This window comes from Falco cherrug, chromosome 12, assembly GCF_023634085.1.
Source record: "Falco cherrug isolate bFalChe1 chromosome 12, bFalChe1.pri, whole genome shotgun sequence".
Classification (NCBI taxonomy): Eukaryota; Metazoa; Chordata; class Aves; order Falconiformes; family Falconidae; genus Falco; species Falco cherrug.
Window position 1 is genome coordinate 22,635,696 of NC_073708.1, and position 21,430 is coordinate 22,657,125.

Below are 21,430 nucleotides of genomic sequence, written 5' to 3' on the forward strand. Positions count from 1 at the left end.
GTTTAAGCTACAGATTGACCTTGGAATTACATGCCAGTATGTTACTTTTTCTATTTCCTATCCTGAATTGTAGAGAAGTGATGAGTGTTTTCTATATACTATTAATAACAGTATACAGAAGGTGCTGGTGCCAAGGCTGCATAACACGTAAGCTATGTTACCATTAGGGGTACTAGACTCATTTCCAGGCTAACACCATGGCAAACAGATGGTTCAACAAGTTCCTGTGACCTGGGAGACTTCAGCTGAGTGCTTGTCCATGAACGTGGGATTAAGTTAAGTTTTTTTATTCTGCAGCTTTGACCTGTATGAAGCATAGGTTTCACAGGAACAAAAGGAAGAAGTTATGATGGAATTGGTCTGTTAATGCGCTAGCTTAACACCCTTTCTTCCTCCTCCCCTCCCCATATAATCATCTTGATACTTCCTGTACAGAAAGAGGATGTAATTAATGTAATTAGCAAATATTTTAGAAACTAGTTCCCTCTTAGATTTTCAGAACACACCCATTTTAATTTGCCAGACTCCTATGTGGTATAATTTTCTCCTCTCTATGTCAGAAACAGAGTTGTAGAAGCCACTGCTTTAATAGATGTGATTTAGAGAAATGGAATCAGTCTTTCTGAAAAAGAAGAACCTTGTCCTATTAAGAGGAAGAAGCATATACAGGTGAAGAATGATTTCTAAGTGGTGATTAATATGCTTAAGAGTATGTCTGGGTGTCACCCTCGTTAGAAAGATTTTAAAGGCAATACAAGGCCTGTCAAACGAAGCCTCGGTAGATACCTGGCCAGCAAGGTTCAAAAGGATTCTGAACTTGGTCTTAAGTGGCTAAGAGGCAGCTAAAACGTTGTTTGTAAGGGAGGACATTGTCAGGCACAGCAGAGTGTTAAACTGGGCTTTATCAGAGACTTGCTGGAAGCAAAATAGATGTACAAGCTTCTTCTGTACTGGGGAAACTAGACCGAGATCAATCTCCCACACACGTGCTGTAGGAATGTTTTCAGAGTTAAGTTGTAACTGGATTATGGCTTTGTATGCTAATGGTCTTCTGAATTCTCTCGGGTGCAAAAAGACACTTTCCACTCCATCGTCTCTTGGTCTGCGTTGTCTTGTTTCTCCTTTTGCTACCTCTCCAAAGGAGCTGGTAAGCATCTCATGCTCTTATAAAGTTATAGCACACTTTTAAAATTGAATATATGGCTATCTTTAAAGCTGATTAAGGTTTCCTCTTGGGTGACATGTTTGTTAACTGGCCCAGCTAAAGGACAAGGTTTTCCAGGGTAAGGACAAGCTTATTGTTCAAGGGTGTTTGTAGAGTGAAATCCACCACATCCCATTTGTTGGTTTAGGACAGCAACCACTGGACAGGTGATATTTCGCAAGTTCCAAAAGATCTATCAGATTTTACTCAGACAAATTCCTGAAGCTGTCACACTAATTGGTGTCTGTTGTATTGGTGTACCCTAAGCTTCCCTTCCCATTGCCTGCTAAAAAACTAGCATGTGGCTTAATAGCTGAGTCTCCTTTTCCTTTAGTCGGGTGAGAGCTGTTCAGCCCCCTTCTCTTCTTCCTACACCTCCCAGGAGATTTTCCAGCTTCTGAGACTCACAGTAGTGATCCCTTCTGCTGTCATTAAGCCCAGCCACAAAGGATGGGGCATGCACTCAGCCTGTGAGTCCCATTCCCCTGCTGACTTCAGTGTTCCCTGCTGCTCCCTTCTTTTCTCTTCCTCTTTCAAATGAGGCCTTTGCTGTTTTCCTAATTCCTCTCAAAATGGTCACCTTTGTCTTTCCACTACATTACCAGAAAGTCAGCTCTTCTGCAGCTCGGTAGGCTCTGCTGATGCCACTGGCTCCTAGAGAGGGGGGTACCACAGCTGCCTGGTGATGGGGAGATGGCACCACAGTGACATCTCGCCTGACTTAGGTGCCTGTCTGGGCTAACGCCATATACGAAGATCCAGTCCTGATGTGACCTGATGGCCCTAGCCCAGCCAGTGGTGCAGGAGCTACTTAATACTGCATAATACCAAACACTTGCTGTACGTGTCAAATCTTTCCCAGCGCTGCCAGCCTGGCTGCAGGCTTCCTCTCACCTGCTGCCTGGGAGCTGCTCCCTGGCTCGGCTGGGAGGAAATGAGCCACCTTCCAGGATCGGTGCGGTGCGTGGCCAGGTCCTGCCCGGGGAGGGAGGGGTAGTGCCTGCACACCGGCGCAGCGCTGGAGCCTCTCCAAAGCCAGCAGCAGGTTTGCTGAGACGCCACCCTGCCGGGGAATGCACCTGCCCGGGCGAGAGGCGAGAGGCGAGAGGCGAGAGGCGAGGGCTCCAACCTGTCGGTGCTGCCTGCGCCGCACCAGGAAGGGCAGCCGGCAGAGGCACCTGTTCCTTGGCAGGCAGTTGCCAGAGGAAGGGAAGAGATTCGCCCCGTGAGTTCGCTCGTTAGCTCGATCCAGTGGAAGGAAAGCCAGGAAAAGCCATTGCTGCCAGCCAGGAGCGGGGAACGGTGCTGGGCTGTCGTGTGTGGGCAGCGTCTGCTGGAGGTGAGTGAAGCCCCCTCCCCGGGACCCGTGCGTGTGCGGGCAGGGCTGGACTTCATCAGGAGATGCTGGCAGGTTTGGGGGTTTCTTCAGACATGCTTCTTAAAAGATCCTGCCTCTTGCCTCCATGTCATTCCTTGCACCACTGTGTTTCCTCTTGGCACGTAAGGCTCAGGAGTTTTTTGTCCCTTTGGGACTCTCAGGCTTCCCTCGGCAGAGGTGCATCAGGACAGGCTCTGTGGGGTCAGGATGATGGATGCCCGTTACACAAACAGAGAGGAAGGGGAGCACGAAACTTTATAATGGAGCATACCAAAGCTTTCTAGATTTCTGTGTGCTGACCCTGTTACAAGCCCTCCACCATCCTTACCCCCGGAGCCCCTAGGCTTGGTGAAAGGAAGGAATGGTCCATCATCACTCAGGGCTTTCCTAGGGCTTCCCAAATGATGTCTGGTGGCAGGAGCCCTGGTGGGACAGACAATCACTTCTGGAAAAGCATTATTCCTCTGGCAGGGTAGAGGACAGGCTCTCCCCAGAGCCACAGATTAGTCAGTATAGGTTTGCCTGGGTTTTGAGCAGCCCCAGAAAGGAGTGCTGGGAATTGGTGGTTGATGTAGCAGCCAAAGGAGTGTGGATCTCTTGCTAGGATTTTGGGTGAGACAGACAGATACCACATAGAAGTCCCATTACCCCAATTCCCTATGCGTTCCTCTATCTCCACTCCTGAGTTCTCAGAAGAGAGAAGAGCTTCCCACACATCCCAGGGCAGTAGTGTCCCTGCTCGCAGGGGCACAGGCAGACCTTGAACACTACGACATTCTGAGCTGCTGGGTTGTTTATTAGCAGTAGTTCAGGCTTAAAACAAGATATATAAGCTTCATTCTCTTTGAGCCTACTAGTAAGTTACAATAGAATAGAATATGCTTTAGGAAGCATTTCTTTACCACGAGGGTGGTCAAACACTGGAACAGGCTTTCTAGAGAGGTGGGCGATGCCCCAAGCCTGTCAGCGTTTAGGGGGCATTTGGACAATGCCTGTAATAATGTGCTTTAACTTGGTCAGCCCTGAATTGCTGTAGGTCCTTTCCAACTGAAATAGTCTGTTCTATTCTATTCTATTTCAGCTGGAAGGGACCTACGATGATCATTTAGTCCAACTGCCGGACCACTTCAGGGCTGACCAAGTTAAAGCACTTGGGGCATCAACCACCTCTCTAGGAAGCCTGTTCCAGTGTTTGACCACCCTCATGATAAAGAAATGCTTCCAAAAGCATTGGAAGTTGGAAAAATCACAGGAACGGACAGAAAATACTTATGCCTGTTCTGGACTAGAGGTTTCTGTGAGGCACAGAGTGGTTGCAAGTCCATCCCAAACAGGCTATGGCCAGACCTGGCCAAGAAACAAATAAGCTGTGATGGACTGGAGAAGCATAGGAAGGAGACAGCTTCTGTTTGAGGTTGCGGGGCTCTGTTGGCTCTCACCTAGATTGCTCATGCGTTGTTTATGTATTGTTATTTTACAGCAAATCTTGCCGGACTCTCCTGGTCTCCACCATGCTCACAAAGTCCACATAGCTGCATAAAACCCCTCCAAGGCTGGAAGCGCTGCAGGAGCCTGTCCCACCCCCAGGCTTCCCCTCCTGAACGCTGTGGGTAAGCAATGTCTCATGGTGTACCCTGGGTTCAGGGAGAGGGGGGAAGTGTATTTCAACAGCCGAGTTGTATGTGGCTCTGAAATGAAAGTGTTAGCATACAGTCCGCGGCCAGTCTGTCAGATATCAGACAGTCAGACATAGAAAGTCTCTAAGTAAATAAATAAATAAATGCATATACCATTCCCAGGTGGTCAGCAGGCATGCGTCTCCCACACCTGCAGACTGGAGTGACCAGAAACCGCTTGATGATGACCTTCAATTCCCAGTTAAATTTTGTCAGAGTAGGAAAAAAACCCTCAACAATGAAAAAGGAAAAACATGGACATTTTTGTTTTCCTGCATTCCCAGTGCTTTCCTGTTCTTCCTCCCCAGCTGCCAGCCAGCAGTGGGGAAGGACAGCCTGTCAATTTTTTTCCTAAAATGTGACCTTCAGTCAGAAAGCACCGTGTGGCTGGGCTGGCCCACGACTCCTTTTTCTCTTGCTAACAAAGAGAGCACTGAAGTTACTGGGTTCAGCAGTAAGTAAATGGTAGAGATTAATGACTTGTGATACACATTATCAAACTGGCTAATCTGATGGGCCAACTGGCTTATGCTCCCAAAGGGTCTGTGTTGTGGTCTAGCCCAGACCAGTGAGAGCAGGTAGCCCAAAGAAGAGCTACATCAGGGGCAACCACTGTGGAGAGGCTGTCCTTCCTCTGGCAGAGCAGGGATCAACATCCCTTCCTTCCGGTCCGATGTGGGCAAACTGATGTGATGCGTGATGCGGAGAAACCAGATCAGCCAAGCTGCTGTGAGATCTAGTTTCACCCCTTTGCACCCCTTTCACCCCTTTAACACACCCAAGCAGTGATGGGTGACAGCCCAGGATAGGGCTCTTTGGTTTAATATATAAAGACAGTCAGATTTTTCTTAACAGGAAGGGAGGCAATGCACTCATGCTTGAGGAATGGGGAACTATATTTAGATTTAAGGAAAAATGTATTCATGGTGAGAATGGTTAAACACTGGAATGACCCCGGAGGGACTGTGGATCCTCCACCCTTGGCAGTATCCAGCACCCGAGTGGATGGGGCCTTGAGCTACTCAGTCTGACTTTGAGGTTAACTCTGCTATAAGCAGGTGAACGCACCAGGTGACCACAAGGTCCCATCCCGCTTGAATTATTCTGTGATTCTAGGAGTAAAAATACTGTTATTAGCAGCACAAACTCTCACAGTCCGGAGAAGGCCAAGCAAGTGTGGATGCTTATAGAGCAAAAGTTTATATTCCCAGAACATTTTAAAACAGACACAAAGAAACATGGAGGCATACCTCAGTGGAAGCCTTTGCCCCTTCAAATAATTTCTTTAATAGAGGTAAATATAACACCGGGAAATACATGTTCGTACAAGTCACACCTTATTTTGTTCTGCAGCCAGACGCTCTAACAGTTTTATGTTGCCCCCTGACCTTCTTCTGAGCAAATAAAAATTAAAATGTGTTTAAATGGTTACATTTTTTTAAAGTAACATGAGAATGCAGTGCCGTAGCTTGATTTTTGGGTTGCATTTTCCCTCACTTGGTTTGCACTGTTGTGGTTTGTTGGGTTTTTTTGCTTACTGTTTGACTTACAACTTGTGTGAGCAACTTCGGTCATGCAGCAGAAGGCCACAGACTTTGCACTTCTCCAAGCTTTATGTTTTCTTAGTTCAAAATCTCAATCTAATCTACAAACCTGCTATCTACTAGACTCACCCGTTCACTGGTAAGGACGAGATAAGGCACCTCTGTGCTTGGAGAAGGAAAGGCAGGAGGAAGTAGTGCTTAGGATGGAGCTGGTTTGCGTAGGCTGGGGGAATGTCTCCAGGCTCACCATCTTCTCGCTTCTCCACTTTGAAAGTGCCACATGACATCCCCACCTTCTCGGGGACCCGTGTCCTGGGCACATGCGGGCAGCACAAGGTATCTTCGGTCTCATGCAAAATCGAGGTAGGTCCCAGCAGGCACAAACCGGCATACTCCGCCACAGCTGGGTTTTTCTCTCTAATTGATGCTTTCTGAGCTAGCCAGGAGCCGCAGATCTGCCACAGGCCACCAAGCCAGCATTCCCTCTGGAGCCCAGGTTTCTGTGTCCTAGCTTGCTCTCTGACCAGGCACGTCACGCACCAGCAGCTGTGCAGAACAGCACAGTGCACAGTCCACATGGCGCGGTGGGTCCCGCGCTTGCAAACCCGCGGTGGTTAAGACTTCCTGGACACGTGCTGCCAGCTGGCAGCATGCCCTGAGCCACGTCCAAAGTGACCTCATGTTCCATCACAGCCTGGGGAGTGACTCAGGAGGAGCTTGGCCTGACACGGTCAGGCAGTGTCTGGTTCGAGCACCCCCACGCTATTGTCCTCCCTCTCCCCCCCACCCTACGTTGGCTTATCCCAGAGGGAGGGGGATTTCGAGGCGTTTGCTCGTAGCAAAGGCATTGCCATCAGGGGATGCGGCGTGTAGAGACTGCCTGAGGGACAGGGAGAGCTGTGGGAGGAGAGATCCCTGGTGTGTGCAGAGCTGCCATGCGTGGAGGTCAGAAATCATCCCCACCCGTCTGCAATGAGCCCGGAGTCCCAGTGCCACGCAGAGCTGGGCACAGAGGCAGAGGGAGTGTGTTTGGCATGGGCTGACGGGCTCCTAGGGGACCATTTCTAGCAGGCAGGGTGCTGCATGGCCACCCCCCCAACCTGGGCAAAGTGACACAGCTCTGACACAGGGGATCTGCATCCGCTCCCATCCCCGCCACGGGCTCCTGTGGGACTGAGCCGTTTGTGTGTGTGGCTGTGACGGGCGAGGGTGCGCCATCCATCCTGGAAGGTGACCAGCGAGGCAGCTTGTGGGTCTCCAGGGTCTGCCCCACGTCTCAAGGGCTCAGCCATACCCAAGATGCTTGTGTGTTGCCTTCCCCAGCAGTCCTTGCATTGGGTACTAGCTGTGCTGGAGGGTCCCTTTGGTGCTGTGGGACCAGCTGGAGCACTCACATGCCAGGGCAGAACATCATATAAGAGCAATGCAAGTGGTTTCCACTCTTGGTGTAAAACTGCACCCAGAGAAGCGCTGAGAGGGGGCAGGATGCTGGGGAGGCGATGAGCCCGGGAAGCCGAGCTGCAGGTTGAGGCAAGGCGCTGTGCTGAGGGGACACCAGCTAAGCAGAGCACCACAGAGCCTTCCAGTGGTGAAGTGCTTCAGGGACCAGCAGGGAAGAGAGCAGAATTGTAGGGTGCCAGGTCCCAGCTGTCTGGGGGCTCTTTCTGGGGAAGTGCTGAGATCACTGGAGATGTAACCTTCAGGTTTCTGTAGGCAACTTGGGAGGGGAACCCACTGGCAGTGCAGAGGTAGGAACATGGCTGAGAACACACAGCAAGGGCAGCTCTTGCTCTTCCAGCAACTGGACTGGAAGGGTTAAGCCCCGGTCCTGACCCCCACCTCCCGCTGTCGTTCTGGGCTGCAGAGCCAGTTGGTGACAAGAGGCTGATGCTGATGAGGGAGCATGTGAAGCCCGAGCTGTGAATGGGGCTTTATCCCAGGAGGGACCTGCCTCTGCTCCATCCCTGCCCTGCTGCCAGCACCAGCTGCAGGCGCAGTGATGTGCCAGTAGCCTCTGAGCTGGGAGGCAGGAAACTCGCCCTTGGGGCAGGCTGAGGTCTCCCTGCAGTGCGTGGAGGTCTCCTGGGAAGACATGCATGGGCAATCTGTGCTCCAACGCATAGGGCCTTTGTGAGGGAGGCAGGAAAGGTCTGCAGGCCAGCCTGGCGCAACCAAGGCCCAGGGTTTGGCGGGGGATTGTTTGGTACAGGGGAGCAGGGTCTCTGTTTAATGATATCTTCTCTTCTTGACTCTTACAGATGAAAGACACAGGAAAGGAAGGACACAGCCCTGGTTGTTCTCTTATGGTGCTGCTCTGGGGATGCTCTACCACGTCCTGCAGCCCTGCCTGAGGGGTGGGCTCAGCCCCAGTGCATGGACCATAGCTCTCCAGGTGGCACTGATGCAGAAAGGAGCTCCACTAGGCTCCAAAGAATGAGACAGAGGCATCCCCGCATAAGAAATGCAGCTGCATTTGCAACTGCTGCTGCCTTGGCTCTGCACTTTGCTGTAAGGGTATAGATTCATCTGTGCAACCGCCCCACTGTGCCCTCCCCACCCAGCCACCCACCATGCCAGAGCTGGCAGAACTGAGCAACCCCCGCACCCCTGCGGACGCGGACCACATCCAGAGGAACATCTTGGAGGAGCATGTGGAGCTTTGGTGGTTCCAGGACCCCAAGAAGTCCATCCTGTGCTATGGGATGGCTGTGGTGCTGATCCTGGCCTGCGGGATTGGGGGCATCATCCTGCTGTACAGCACTAGCAGCCGGTCTGGGGAGTGGCGGCTGGCCGTGGGCACCACGCTTTGCCTCCTGGCCCTGCTTGTGCTGCTGAAGCAGCTGCTGAGCTCTGCAATCCAGGACATGAACTGCATCCGCAGCCGGGATCAGATCGAGCTCCTGAAGAGCGGGGGCTTCTCGGACTGCCTGATGCTGCTGCTCAGCGCCCTGGTGCTGGTGGTCTGTGGGGTTGTGCTCACCATCCTCTCCACCACGACCATGCAGCTCAGCCCCGCGCGGCCACTGGCCAGCATGTTCACCAGTGGGGTTGTCCTCCTGACTGCTGGCAGTGCCATCCTCCTCTCCCTGCTGCTCTACCTGCTCTGCACCTCCTGCCGCCAGGCTGCTCCTCGGAGCCTGGAGACTGGCGACATCCGTGTCTTCACCATCTCCGGCCGCCTTGCTGCGAACAGGCGGCTTCCTCCCACCTCCAGCATGGCCAACCTGATCTGACTCAGGACACCCCTGCATGAGCTTCACTGGATACGACCCATCAGCAGGGCTTGTGCCAGCCTTTCCAGAGCATTGCGGTGTGCCTCGTGCTTCTTCTGGAGATGACTGCTGTTTGCTTTGCCCCAGGCTGACAGCACAGCAGGGACCTGGGGTGCCTGGACAGGCTCCGTGACCTGGAGAGCGCAGCGCTGGCCTGTTGGTGTTTTATTTCCACAAAGCCTTCTGCAACAGCTGCTGCCTGCCCGGCTGTGACCTCTGGGACAGAGTTAAGGTGAGCCTGCCCTTAACCCTGAGGACCCCAGGAGTTGGTTCCTGCGGTTCCCAGAGCTGCGTCGTGTGCTCTCCTGGTCGAAGGGGCTGTGATCGCAGGTGGCATAAATCCACCCTGTGCTCTGTGCACAGCCACCAGCTCCCAAGCAAAGTAGAGCCTTTAGCAGCTAATGAACGGCAGGAATATTCTGCGTGTCAGCAGGAATGCAGCACAAGTGAAGGGAGCTTAGTGGGAGGTACGGCTGCAGGGTTTGCTCCCAAGAAAGCACCAGTGTGTCTGTGGAGGCAAGTGTGGGATTTGCATGGGATTCTGTGTGCCAGAGCCCCAGCATAGCTGGACCTCACATGAAATGCCATTTGTGTTTGCAGTGCCAAGGTTTGTTCCAATATTACATTTCTGTAGCCCACCATCTTCTGTGGTGGTTTATCAAAGGGGCGATCACATGGTGTTGGTGTCAGGGCTGAACTGTGTGTTAGGGCTCCGCTATCATGCCAGCGTGCTCCAGCCGTGCCAGCCACAAACAGCAAGGTGCAGTCACTGGGGGATGATGGTGGGATGCCCAGATCCTGGGGCTGCTGCTGTGCCAGGGTGGTGCGAGGGGGGAGCACTGTTGCCCTCTGACAGCACTTTCCCAAGCAGAGGCATCTCTGCTGCCACGGGAGCACTGCAGCTCATCCCAGTCCCTGCACGTTCCCATGCTGTTTGTCTCCCAAGTGCTGCAGCTGCTGCCGGGCAGAAAAGTTCTTCTGCTTCAACTTGGCCCTTACCTGGAGCTTTTTTAGTGTTTTCTTTCCACAAAGTGTCTATCACTGAGGTATCTTTCCCAGAGGCAGACTAACAACTCATCCCTGGGAGCTTTTCTTGTGACTTGAGGCTAATTTATCTGTCAAAATTCTCATTTCCTCCATAGACCCATGAACCATTTCACTGCCCTTTCTATCTATAGACACAGATCCTAACCTCCTAACGAAGCTGCTCCTGTGCAACCTTCTCTTCCTTTTCATCTTCCTGTCTCCTCCTATCACCCCCTTGCCTGAGCTGCTCTGCCCTGGAGGTTATTTTAGCTCATTATTTGCTAAGTTCCCTCTGTAATGGGACAAGACTGAGCTATTATTTTTTGGTGCCTGGTAGCGAATTTATTTGGAAGAGGACAGTAGCTCATTCCCTTAGTAACAGCTTGAATCACTGGCTATGTTACACCTGGAGGCAGTGTCAGAGTTCAGCATCAGTGAACCCCACCAGGTATATGCTGGACAATGAGGACTTCATCCCTTTGCAGCTCCAGACCACACCATCCCGATGCACTCAGATAACACGAGGGTAATTCTGCATTCATCCACTCTTGCCCTGCACCTGCTGGCTTTCCTTACCCTAAAGACCTGGTTTGTTTTCTCCAAAGTATGGGAACATCATTTTGGCTTCTCTTTCTGTACCTCTGTTACTTCTACATTTTCATCTGCCACTTTCATATTATCCATAAATTTTATTAAACTGCTGTTCCTCCTGCCTCCTCATCTGCCCAAGAGTTCAGAGGGTGTTACTAAGCTCAGGTCCTTCTGTGCTAAACCCTCTGCAAAGGAAAAAGGCACCCTTCCCCTCCAGGCTGTTTGACTGTGGGTCCAGTGGGGACCCCTGTGCATACACTGGGAGGGACAGGCCAGAGCTGACAGTTTTGCACCGTCACTGTTACTGCTGCTCTGCACGTCTGTGTCAGTGCGTGTGCAGAGCTGCACCACCTCTGCCCACATCAGTGCTTTAGTAGTTACTCCCAGCTCCCCCAACCTGCACGTGTGGACAGGCCACAGCTGCCTGCACACCAGCTGCTTTGCACATCTGGGCATTTCTGTGAAGATGCGTGACTGTGCCTAGCTCACAGCTCTGCACTGCCTGCATGGCAATGCATCTTCCCCTTCGTAGCCCCTCCAAAATGTGCCCCAAGTATCCATGAATTGTGCCAGAAAACGATGCTGGTGGGCTGCGTCAGCAACCCAAGGAAGGAACGGCTGAGGACAAGCTGTTCCTGAAGGTGGTGGCTTGGGTGTCTGGTGCCCGGATGGACAGCCCGCACTGCCCCAGTCACTGACTCATCTCTGCAGCAGCGGTACTGGTTTGTTCCTTTCTTGGTTCCTATGTTGTGCGTGGAAATACATAATAAAGTGTTACAGAAGTCGACCACGTTGAAGGCTGATGCTTGAGCGTCAGCCTCTCTGTGAAGCGCGAAGTGGCAGGACTATGCAGAGCTGGCCTCTGCTCAGGCTGAGCCCAGGGCAGAAATCACGACAGCCCAGGTTCCCTCCTGTGGCCATGGTTTTGGCTCACCAGCTAGTGTGGCAATGCCACCCCAGTCCCCAGATGCATGTACTTATTTCCTGATACACAACTCCCACCTCCAGATGCGCATGCATCTCCCTCTGCTTAAGGACAGGGAAGGCATAGCTGGTCCCCCTTACCACTGCTCTGTGAACCTAAGACCTTGCTGTGCCCCTGAAAGATGCTCGTGTGGAGCACGCAAACCTCCTGAATGTGTCAGTGCTGGCTGGTTTGTTTATAGAGAAGCTGTTTCGCCCTGTGGTGGGGCCGAGCCTTGAGCCTTGCGGCAGCAGCTGCTGCCTGCAACAAGCCTGGAACCAGTCTGCCTGCATACCTGCTGCTGCTCCCGTCCACCAGCCTCAACCGTGGCCCTTCCAGCAGCTCCCTGGGGGGACACCCCTGGAGAAAGCTTCTCCTTTTCTCCTCTGACGCCCTTGTACTCCCAGCTCTGCAAGCCAGATGCATTACCCCCCCATGCAAGCTGCCAGGCTCCTGCCCGCTTGCACTGGGGCTGCCTGGAGAAGGGTCAGAGGGGCGGCCATGGGACCTGGGCCCCCTGCATGCCAGAAAAACAGCCACATCTGCTCAGTTAAAGAATAAATGGGTGGGCCTCCCAGCACGGTCAAAGGAGACAAGCAACCCACCACTAGGCACTGCAGGACAAGAGCCAGCAAGATCCTGGATAAATAAGCCTGGGCAGCTGTTCTTTTAATCTCAAAATTTTAAGACATCGCTGAGACCAAAAGTAAAATAATGCATCTAGCAGTTCACGTGATTGAAAAGCCCAGAAAACACCCTCCAAAAGATAACCAAAATGCATTTTCCCAGCCCTCAGATTTGTCTCCTATCTTACCTGAAAGATATCGTGAATTTCCAAAAATTACAGCATATATTCCAATTTCACAGGTAACTGTTAACATGAGCCCAGAAGGCAAAACATGAGGCAGTGACTGCAAAAGTAAAGGTCGGTTTAGAAATACAGCATTGAAGAGTGAAAACTGGCTGACCACTGAAACAAGCCAGCAGGTTTTCCTCCTGCTCTTCATGACTTCAAATGGCACGTTCCCTCTCTGGAAGGTGCTTTAAGTCACTGGCCTGTATCACCTATCCAACACCTAACCCAGTCGTCCCCTTTGGTTTACATTCTGTGATGTGTATTATTTACTTTTGTACACACTGTGCTCTATAAATAGCTTAATGTGTAGGGAAAGAGAAAGGCAGTTACAGTGACATGGGGGTTTGAAGGAGATTCAAGCATTAGCTGTGCGGCAGGGCTGCAGAAATGCTGTCGCTTCATGCTTTGAAGCATGACAGAGAGATTCCCGTGCTATCAGGGACGGTAATGACCAGGCTGTGCCCTGGGAAATCTTCCCAGCTGGATGGTACCAGTCTTGTGAATCACTTACTAAGGAGCTGAATGCCACTGCTGCTCTCTGCTTTTAACTCCAGCATGACCCACACAGGCATGACCGGCTACAGCAGAAACAGCTTGCAGTTACCTATGTCTCATGTGCTGTTTGTCGTACCACAAAGATGACAGGAATGCAAAAATTATAATGTGCGTATAACTCCACGGGTAGAGATACAGATGGGACTCTGTAATGGGTGCCAGGGGACAGGGCTGTCTCGCCCCAGCGCACGTGCCTGCCTGACGCCACAACTAGTGCTGCCAAGTTTGCTCAGCTGTGCTGAGCTGACATGGGAAAGGTAAGTGCCCTTCTAGCATGTCTTGCTGGAGAGGGAAAAGAGAGAAGGGACATGGCGGGAAGTAACACTGGAGAGATATGCACAGAAACCCTGCAACGACACACCAGGGCTGCCTGCGCCACAGCAGGTGACAGATTTGATGCACAAGAGCACTCTATGCCACAGACCTGTCCTCTCACCGCTGCGGTTAACAACGTATGCATTTATGGTCCTTGAAAGCACATGCAAAAGAAGTTGCACCGCAGCTATGGGCTGGGGGTCTTCTCCCAGCACCACTGCTAGGATAGCCCCAACAAACCATCACAGGCAGCAGCAGGGTTAAATCATGTTTAATCACATCCTGGAGTGACACAACATTGAGGGACAGAGCAGGGCTGGGTCTGGTCTTGTGGGTCAGTGGGGCTGGTGCCTGAGATACCGTAGGAAGCACAAGGTCGGTCACCTCTTCCCACCCCACCAGGCTGCCTGGACACAAAAGGCACATTCTCTTCATCTTCAGCGTCCAAGCAGGGCTGGGAGAGCCGCAGAGGGTCCATTGTCCCTGCCTCATGCTGAGGCACCATGGATCTGGCTGCCTTCAGCCTCCATCACCACTCCGAGCCTTTCTCTCCCCTCCTTTCCGCTCCTTTCCTCCTGCCCCCAGCCACGTGGGGCCAACAGCCAAGGGAAAGTGGGAAAGAGCAGGAAGGGGATGGAGGCAGGGGGGACAGCAAATGCCGCAGCGGTGGTGGCTGGGCTGCAGGCTCAGATGGAGAGGTGGGACTCCCGCTCCTCTTCCCCTGGCAGCTGCTCACTTGGCTGGATGTAATTGTCCTCAATGAAGCCATCATCATCCTCAGCTTGCAGGTCGGCAGCACCAGGCATGGGGTGTCTCTCGCAGGCCCCCCGGCCTGAGGAGACCCTGTCCCAGCCGCTGCCATCCTCCATCGGGCTGCCTCCGATCGAGCTGGTTTCGGGCAGCGGCCGGTGGCGGTAGCTGGCGAAGTTCTTGTGGAAGAGCTTGCATTTGGCACCCAGTGCAATCAGGATGGAGATGACAATTGCTGCCACCAGGAAGCCCACGAGGTACGGCCAGCTCCTTCCCCCCTTCCCGGCAGGTGGTGTGGTGGCTGCGGCACAGGAAAGGCACATCAGGGCATGGCCGCTCAGCCTGCAGCGTGTCTGGTGCTTCTCAGCAGCCAGCCACATGCGTGCTTGCAGCATGCAGCCAGCGCTGGATTGCTTTCGTTAGGAGCAATATAAATGCTCTTCACCAGAGTGTGTGAGCACTGTGGGGAAAACTGCCAGATGGCTGTCTGATACTGGTGTCCATCACCGTGGCGTCTGCGCTCCGTACGGCTTTGTGGCATCTGCGAACTTTTCTGTTGCAAAGCCAGCAAACACCTCCAGGTGGTGGCCACTCTCCCCACCAAGCCACCACTGGAGGCCACCCTTCCCACCAAGCCACTGCACCAGCGGTGGCCAGGCAGCCTGAGCACCTGGGACTGTGGGGCAGAGCAGGGGGTCTCTGCCTGCGGTCCCCTCTGGGGTAGCAGGGGCAGGAGGGAGATAGACCTTACAGAGGCCGCTGCGGCTCCACAACTTACCGTTGCTGTGGGTCACTGGGATCTGCCGCGCCGTGCTGACCCCCCGAGGAAACCGCTGCTTCATCCGGCAGCCGAGGTCCCGGGGATGCAGGGCAGCGAGCTCCCGGCCCCGCAGCCCCGGGGGCGACGCGCAGGTCACCTGCACAGCTGGGAGACACATGGACTAAAGTGAGATGGGGGGTCTTTGCCCATCCCCTCCCCAGTTTAGAGAAGACAATCCCCACTTTCTCCTGGGTTAAATGGGACACATTGCAAGGTGCTCCTGGCCCTGCCCTGCAGCCTCACTGGCCCTCAGGATATTGTAAGGCACAACCAAAGAAAAGATTCCCTGACCAGGGACCTATGTGTGACTGTGATGAGCAGGCTCTTTTTAACTGGATAATGCCAAATTCATGGATACTGATAGAAACCCCACTGTCGCAGGACTGCTCTTGCCTGGGAGCTGGGCTCAGAGGGTTGGCCTGATCCAGCTCCACTGGAAGAGCTGCCAAGTGGTCAGCAGCTCTTGAAAATGTGGTCACTCCACTTAGATATATATAGGTGAATTTAGGGGCTGAAGTGTATGTGCAGCCCCTTTCCCAGAGAAGTGGCTACATTATCCTGCTGCCATTCCTAGAAATCTTTGGTATGTTTGGCATGTAACTGCAAGCAAGGAACAGAGACATCACCTTTCAGTTTGCTGTCCCTCAGCAGGGTGGGAAAGGGTGGAGAACCATTTGAGAGCCTGCCCAGGGGCTGGAGCGAAAGGATTGAGCCGGACATCTGCACCCAGGGTTCCTCCTGCCCAACACCTCTCCTGCCACCTACTGCCATCTGCTCACCTTGCCTGCGCTGTAGCCACTGCTGCAGAGGGTATGCGGTGCAGTTGCAGCCCCAGGGGTTCCCTTCCAGCCGGACCTGTGGGACTGCCTCCATCAGCTCCAGGCTCAAAGCGTCCACAGAGACCAGCACATTGTGCTGTAGGTCCAGATGGAAAAGAGCCTTCAGCGGCAGGAAGAAAGGGACCTCAAGCTCTTGCAGACTGTTGTTTCTTAGGAGCAGTGTGTGCAAGTTTCCCAAGCCCTTGAAAGAGTCCGTGTGGAGGTAGGCAATGCTGCAGCTACTCAGGTCCAGCAGACGCAGTGCCTCGAGGTTGGAGAACACTGCTGGGCTCAGCACCAGCAGGGCATTGCTAGAGAGGTTGAGGGAGCGCAGTGAAGGGAAATGCATCAAGAGAGTCCTGTGACGGGGCATGACCAAGGAGTTGAAGGAGAGGTCCAAACTGGTGATGTTGCTTGGAAGAGAACTTGGAGAGTGCAGGAGGCTCTTCCTGCTGCAGTCAGCCCGTCCCTGGGAAAAGACCTGCTGTCTGAGATAGACTATCCATGCTGGAGAGGACCTCTACACTGAGACTCCCCAGAAATTCATATGTCTTAACTGATTATCCTTGCAGAGTTTAAAAAAGCAAAGACACAAACAAGTTTAAAAAACACATGAGCTGCTGGTTTGGTGTGGACAAAGATAAATGGACAAAGATGAGCAGGACAGCCCAGGACTGAGAGCAGCAAACTGAAGGAGTAAAGGAGGAGCATAGGGAGCTGGACGGAAACCCAAACAGACAAGGTGGGTGCAGAGGGACCAGGTTGTCACCCTCTTGTCCTCCCTTACAGGGCAGTTGTCATATGGGGTCACCTTGCAGAAGGCCTTCCTCTTCCTTCCCCCGATCCCCACCTCCAGCCCCTGGGGAGCTCTTGCATGATACGGGGGCATCCTCCCAGCTGGGGCAGGGAAGTGGTCGAGACCCCTGCCCGCTGTGACAGCAGGCAGGCAGGCAGCTGGGCTGCTGAGTGGTGGGCACCCGCACCAGGCACCCATGTCAAGAGCTGCTCCCCAGGGCCTGTGCAGGATATAGCACCATGCCTCCAGCCCTCCTGCATTTCTAAGGAGGCACTACAAGCAGCAGCAGCTTAGTGCAGGCTGGCTGTGGCTAAACAAAACAGACCAGGGACCATTTGCTGCCCCAAAAGACCAGCAGCATATGCTGGATGGGTCGATCAACCCAGATGGATGGACTTCTTTCCCGAAAAACAGGGTGGCCAAATTCAAGTTGCTTTTGAGGAGCAGTCCCCAGCATGTATTACTTCTGCCTGGGCTTTATGTGGGGAAGGGCCAGCTGCCCAAACTGAAGCTGCCAGAGAGCAGGTCAGCAGTTTAGGTTTGATTGGGCAGGCACGGGCTCCTGCTGTGTTTGAGCCCCGCAGGCAGAGATGCCATGCTGGAAGTTCACTGTGGTCTATAGTCCCAGGTTTCTACAGCTGGCTGCTTTCCAGCTAGCTGGCCTTTCCATTTCTTTGCCTCTCGCATGATCACATCTCTTTTCATTCTCCTGTATCCGGCCCTGCTGTCCCGGCTTGCTAGAGGAACAGATGTGCACTTATAAACCTGGGCTGCCGAGGACGGGGTTATAATGGAGCCAACCCATGCGGGCACCACACAGATCCTGTCTCAAGCTCAAAGAGGGCTGGGCGCGGGGAGGCTGGGGAAAACAGTGCAAACCTTTTGAGGGAGTATCTGAGAGCTGGATGGGCAGCGCTGCCCTGTGCCATCCACAGCAGCCGCTTTTCCTGCCTCCCCCTGGCTCCCCTCCATGCAGCCCAGCTGCAGGCTGCAGTGCGTGTCCCGGTGGGATGAATTAGTTACAATTCCTGCTGCTCCTCGCTAGGCGCTCAGGGATCCTGACCCCATGGTTGCCCTGACCCTGGCTTCAGTCACTGCACCACCACGCACCGGAGAAGGGAGTGAGGGGTTGGGAGCCCTTCAGGGATGTGCCTGGGTGCTGCTCGCCATGCACCCCTTATGGGTGGCTGTGTTATGGCTGCAGCCAAGAGGCCCCCGGAGCCAGACATGCTGTGGCTCAGACAAAGCCGTGCCAGCCCTGCCCTGTGCCGGCGGACAGGCTGGACAGCCTGACGTGGTCAGGGGCTGCGGGGCTGGGAGTGAGACAGCCAGGCTCCAGCAGTGGGTGAGCCACCCCGGTGGCTAGTGGCCACTGGCACAGCGCATCTCGCAGTCAACTCCGCTTGCTCCTGTGGGGTTTCATTGCTCGTCATCTCTGGCGTGGTGCGGAGCAGGAGCTGCCTGCCAGGGCCCGCTGCCCCGCAGGCACAGGCTGCCGCCACCCCGGCTGTGTCGGAGCGGGGTGCCCCTGCCTGCCCCCGGCTGCTGCCCACACCGCAGCCCCCTTGGCCCCCCTACCTGGTGGTCGAGGCTGCAGGGGTGTCCCATCACCACTGACCAGGCGCCGAGGAGGCTGCAGATCCCGAGCAGGCAGGCAGGAGCCATTTGGCTCCAGGAAACTGCCGGGCAGAAAAACAAGTCTCAGGGAAAGCTGGGAAGGCAGCGGAGCCGGCCGTGCCGGGCGAGGTGTGGCCGCGGCTGCACGTCCCGGGGCCCCCAGCGAGCCCCGCGCCCCGGCCGCACGGCCCCGCAGACCACCCGCACCTGGGAGCCGGCGCGGCCGCCGCCGAGGCCCCGCTGCCGCCCGAGGCCGGCGTGCGGGTGAAAGGTGGCGGTGTGGGTTACACATTAACTGCCGCGCCCCGCCACCTCCCACCTGCTGCCTCCTGGGCCACCACCGACTGCCAGCACCTGCCCGGTGACCGCGAGGTGCCGCGGGGGGCACCTTGGTGGGAGAGAGCACCAGGAGGGGCTGGGGGGCTGGGAGGGGGCACCCCTGTGCCATCCGCCATGAGGCGGCCGGGCTCGAGGGGAGCGGCCGAGACCGGCCCCAGTGCTGTACCCCGGCCCCACGCACCCAGGGCAGGGCAAGCCTCGGCCAGAGGAGCTGGGGCTGAGGCAGCAGGAAAGTTTGCTGCAGGAGAATAAGTCTTGCTGGGATTCAGGTGGAAGAGGATTAAAATGTGCAGCAAATGGGCAGGTCCCTGGGCCTGGCAGTGGCTCCTCGGTGTTGGCTTTCCAGCACTGGGGAGTCACCAATAAAAAAGTGACCTCCCTGAGCAGCACCCGGTGCTCCTGGGAAGGTCCCTGAGGATGGGGGAGCCCCCCACCAGACCTCATCAGCAGTGGCCTCTGCTAGCCCTGCTGTAGAGTCACTGAAAATCTGGGAAATCGTGTCAGAGCAGCATCTTGTGGGTGTTTGCTGGCACGTGGTCAGGTAGGACACGCTCCTGTGCCCATGTGCTTCATGCCGGAGTGGGTGAGTGGGCAAGGGCTGGCAGACCCACGGCCTGGGCAGGGGAGGTGCTGGCAGCGCCCGCTCCCAGCTTTGCCGCTGCAGCAGGAGGGAGCCTCAAGCTCTCTGCTCCCTGCTCCCCATTCCCACTCCTGCTCAGCATCAGGAAGGCGCCTGCCAACAACAGCACTGCGGATCTGCAGTTTCCACCCCAGAGGCAGCCGGGACAGGGCGGCCCCGCTTCCCCCAGCTGCCAAGGGACTCCTCCACAGCCGCGTGTCCCACCCTTTCCTCAGGGAAAGGGCTTCCCAGCAGCCTGTCCTTCATCCTGCAAGTGCGCGGTGGATGCCAGCGCAGTCAGGCAGCTGCCTGCTCCCCAGCCACGCTGCCAATGTGAGCAAGCAGGCTGGGGATGCTCAGCGCTCTGCTCCTGGGCTGCTCTTATGTCTGGCAGCAGCAGCCCTTAACCCAGCCTTGCAGGGCCTCCATGGGAGCCGCTGTGCACGTAAAACAAAACAAACAGCTGGAGAAGCAGGGCTAGAAAATGTTGCTGAGGCAGCCCAGCCCATCGGTGGATTTGCAGGGCGTTTGCGTTTCCTATCAGGAAACGTATCGGTGCGTTATGGTTTCTGGCATACGGTGCCGTGCATTAAAATGTGCAAATGATAACAAAAAGGGGTATTTTTGTCACACTTTTCTTTTTTTTAGCCTGTTGTGATTCAGCAAAAAAGTCGAGGTCTGTGAATTCAGCAGAAATTCAGGTGCTTTCAGTGTGCTGTGGGTTGGGCAGCTGGCGCTTTCTGTATTACAGGAGAGCAAGTGTGGCAAGCTGCTTTGGCTGGGCTCAGCGGCACCCAGCTCCCTTGTTCCTCCTCTGGAGATAGTAAGGTTAAATGGGAGCTGTAGGGTCCTGGTTGGGTCTCCCCACAAAACCTCCCAGCAAGCTTTCTTTCCTACTCTGCTGCCAACCCAAGGGATCTGCACAGATAGACGCGGCTTATCCAGGTGTTCCTAGAAAAAGTGGAAAGGGACAAATCAGCTTGGGTCAGATCCTTTGACGGATCACTGAGATCTCCTGAGCATCACCTGGTGTGGAGAGCTGACCCCAAATGTCTCCCATTCCCTGAAAGAGCAAAGCAATGCGCCATTTCCCCTAGAGCAGTAAGAGGAGCCATGCTCTGCTCCCTGGAGGAGCACACTGCAGGGCCCGCAGTTGCAAAGCCTTCCCATAAAGCATGTTTGTTCTGTCTAAATAATCCTGTCCTCAAATGGATCCTCGTGTCAGAGGACATTTCAGAGTGCACCATAACTCATGTGCACTGGCAGAGCACAGAACAAGTTGCTTCTCCAAGCGCAGCATGTGTAAGCACCTGGTGGCACAATGGCAATTATGGTTCTGAGCATGACTGGCCTCTACAGCCAGTCACCCAGGGGAAGAAGCCATTTATTTGTCCATTGGTGTATCCATTCCCTTCCCACAGCTGTGCTGAGTGCACGGATGACTCCGTGACTCAACGCACTTGCAAATGTGCTTGGGGTTTGCCAGGCAAATGGGGATGTGGGGTTCCCCGGGAGGGCACTCGTGGCAGGAGGGACCAGCCTCTGCTGCCCAGCCCTTGCATGTCCCACTGCAGGACGGCCTTGTGCTCCACATCTACATTATGGTTGTGCCGCAAGTGCCCCAGGTGTCTGCCGAAAAAAGAGCCCCTCGTCTATGCACAGCCCATGGCAAAGCATTGTGCTTAGTGTTCCAGGCAAATGGGGGCAGCTGCATTTGGTGTCCAACTTTTTCAGTCCGCTCCATCCCTCCTGTTGCAGGGTGGCTGTGCTGGAGGAGGCCCTGCCTGCTGCCATCGCTCCCTCGGCACACTGTGGGCACCGCACGGCCCCGGAGCGCGCTGTAAATAGTCGGAAGTGATGAATGGATTTCCCCTTCCTCTCCATGTGTGCTTTAGATTTTTGGCCGGATACAACATGGGCTCGGGACACACCAAAACATGAAGCTCACTCCCCAGCAGCCCTGGCTTTCACGTGGGAACAGTTCGATTTGTGGAGCAGAGTGAGGTTTGGCAGGTGAAGCTTACCGTGATTTCCTGGGGAATGCCTTTCAGTTGCCAGGCAAAGAGCCCAGATCCCACTGGAGGCCAGGGGCAGCCTTGCAGGAGGGTGGGTGTGGGAGCCCCTGGGGCTGGGGGGGCAGCAGGGCCATGCCCTGCCATCCCTGTGCCACTGCCCCCGCTGGCGCTGTGCGTGGGAAAGCACTCAGGGAAAGCCAGGGTTTCTGCTGCTTCCCGCTTCCTCCCAGACATGTTTACTGCAACATGGAAGGTTTTCTGCCCCCGGCAGTGGC

General features: G+C 54.6%; 2 protein-coding genes across 2 annotated transcripts; one reads left to right on the top strand and one right to left on the bottom strand.

Moving 5' to 3' along the window:
- The first annotated feature begins 7,306 nt into the window (after positions 1 to 7,306).
- On the top strand, positions 7,307 to 11,592 carry TMEM125 (transmembrane protein 125). Its single transcript, XM_005437351.3, has 2 exons — positions 7,307 to 7,950; positions 8,061 to 11,592. Exon 2 carries the CDS (start codon positions 8,373 to 8,375, stop codon positions 9,033 to 9,035), a length of 663 nt encoding a protein of 220 aa, XP_005437408.1. The 5' UTR covers positions 7,307 to 7,950; positions 8,061 to 8,372; the 3' UTR covers positions 9,036 to 11,592.
- A 2,044-nt stretch (positions 11,593 to 13,636) lies between these two features.
- C12H1orf210 (chromosome 12 C1orf210 homolog) lies at positions 13,637 to 18,456 on the bottom strand. The gene is made up of 5 exons (XM_055725176.1): positions 18,390 to 18,456; positions 18,144 to 18,244; positions 15,731 to 16,238; positions 14,910 to 15,056; positions 13,637 to 14,432 (listed from the first exon to the last, which is right to left on the bottom strand). Exons 2-5 carry the CDS (start codon positions 18,228 to 18,230, stop codon positions 14,068 to 14,070), a joined length of 1,107 nt encoding a protein of 368 aa, XP_055581151.1. The 5' UTR covers positions 18,231 to 18,244; positions 18,390 to 18,456; the 3' UTR covers positions 13,637 to 14,067.
- Between the last annotated feature and the right edge of the window lie 2,974 nt (positions 18,457 to 21,430).

What these genes read in the sequence shown, in the direction of transcription:
- C12H1orf210 (XM_055725176.1), bottom strand. Translation starts at nt 18,230, where the DNA reads ATGGCTCCTGCCTGCCTGCTCGGGATCTGCAGCCTCCTCGGCGCCTGG. An exon ending in GTGGCTACAGCGCAGGCAAG is followed by an intron (nt 15,057 to 15,730) that starts GTGAGCAGATGG and finishes TGTGTCTCCCAG; the next exon opens with CTGTGCAGGTGACCTGCGCG. An exon ending in CCCAGTGACCCACAGCAACG is followed by an intron (nt 14,433 to 14,909) that starts GTAAGTTGTGGA and finishes CCTGTGCCGCAG; the next exon opens with CCACCACACCACCTGCCGGG.
- TMEM125 (XM_005437351.3), top strand. Translation starts at nt 8,373, where the DNA reads ATGCCAGAGCTGGCAGAACTGAGCAACCCCCGCACCCCTGCGGACGCG.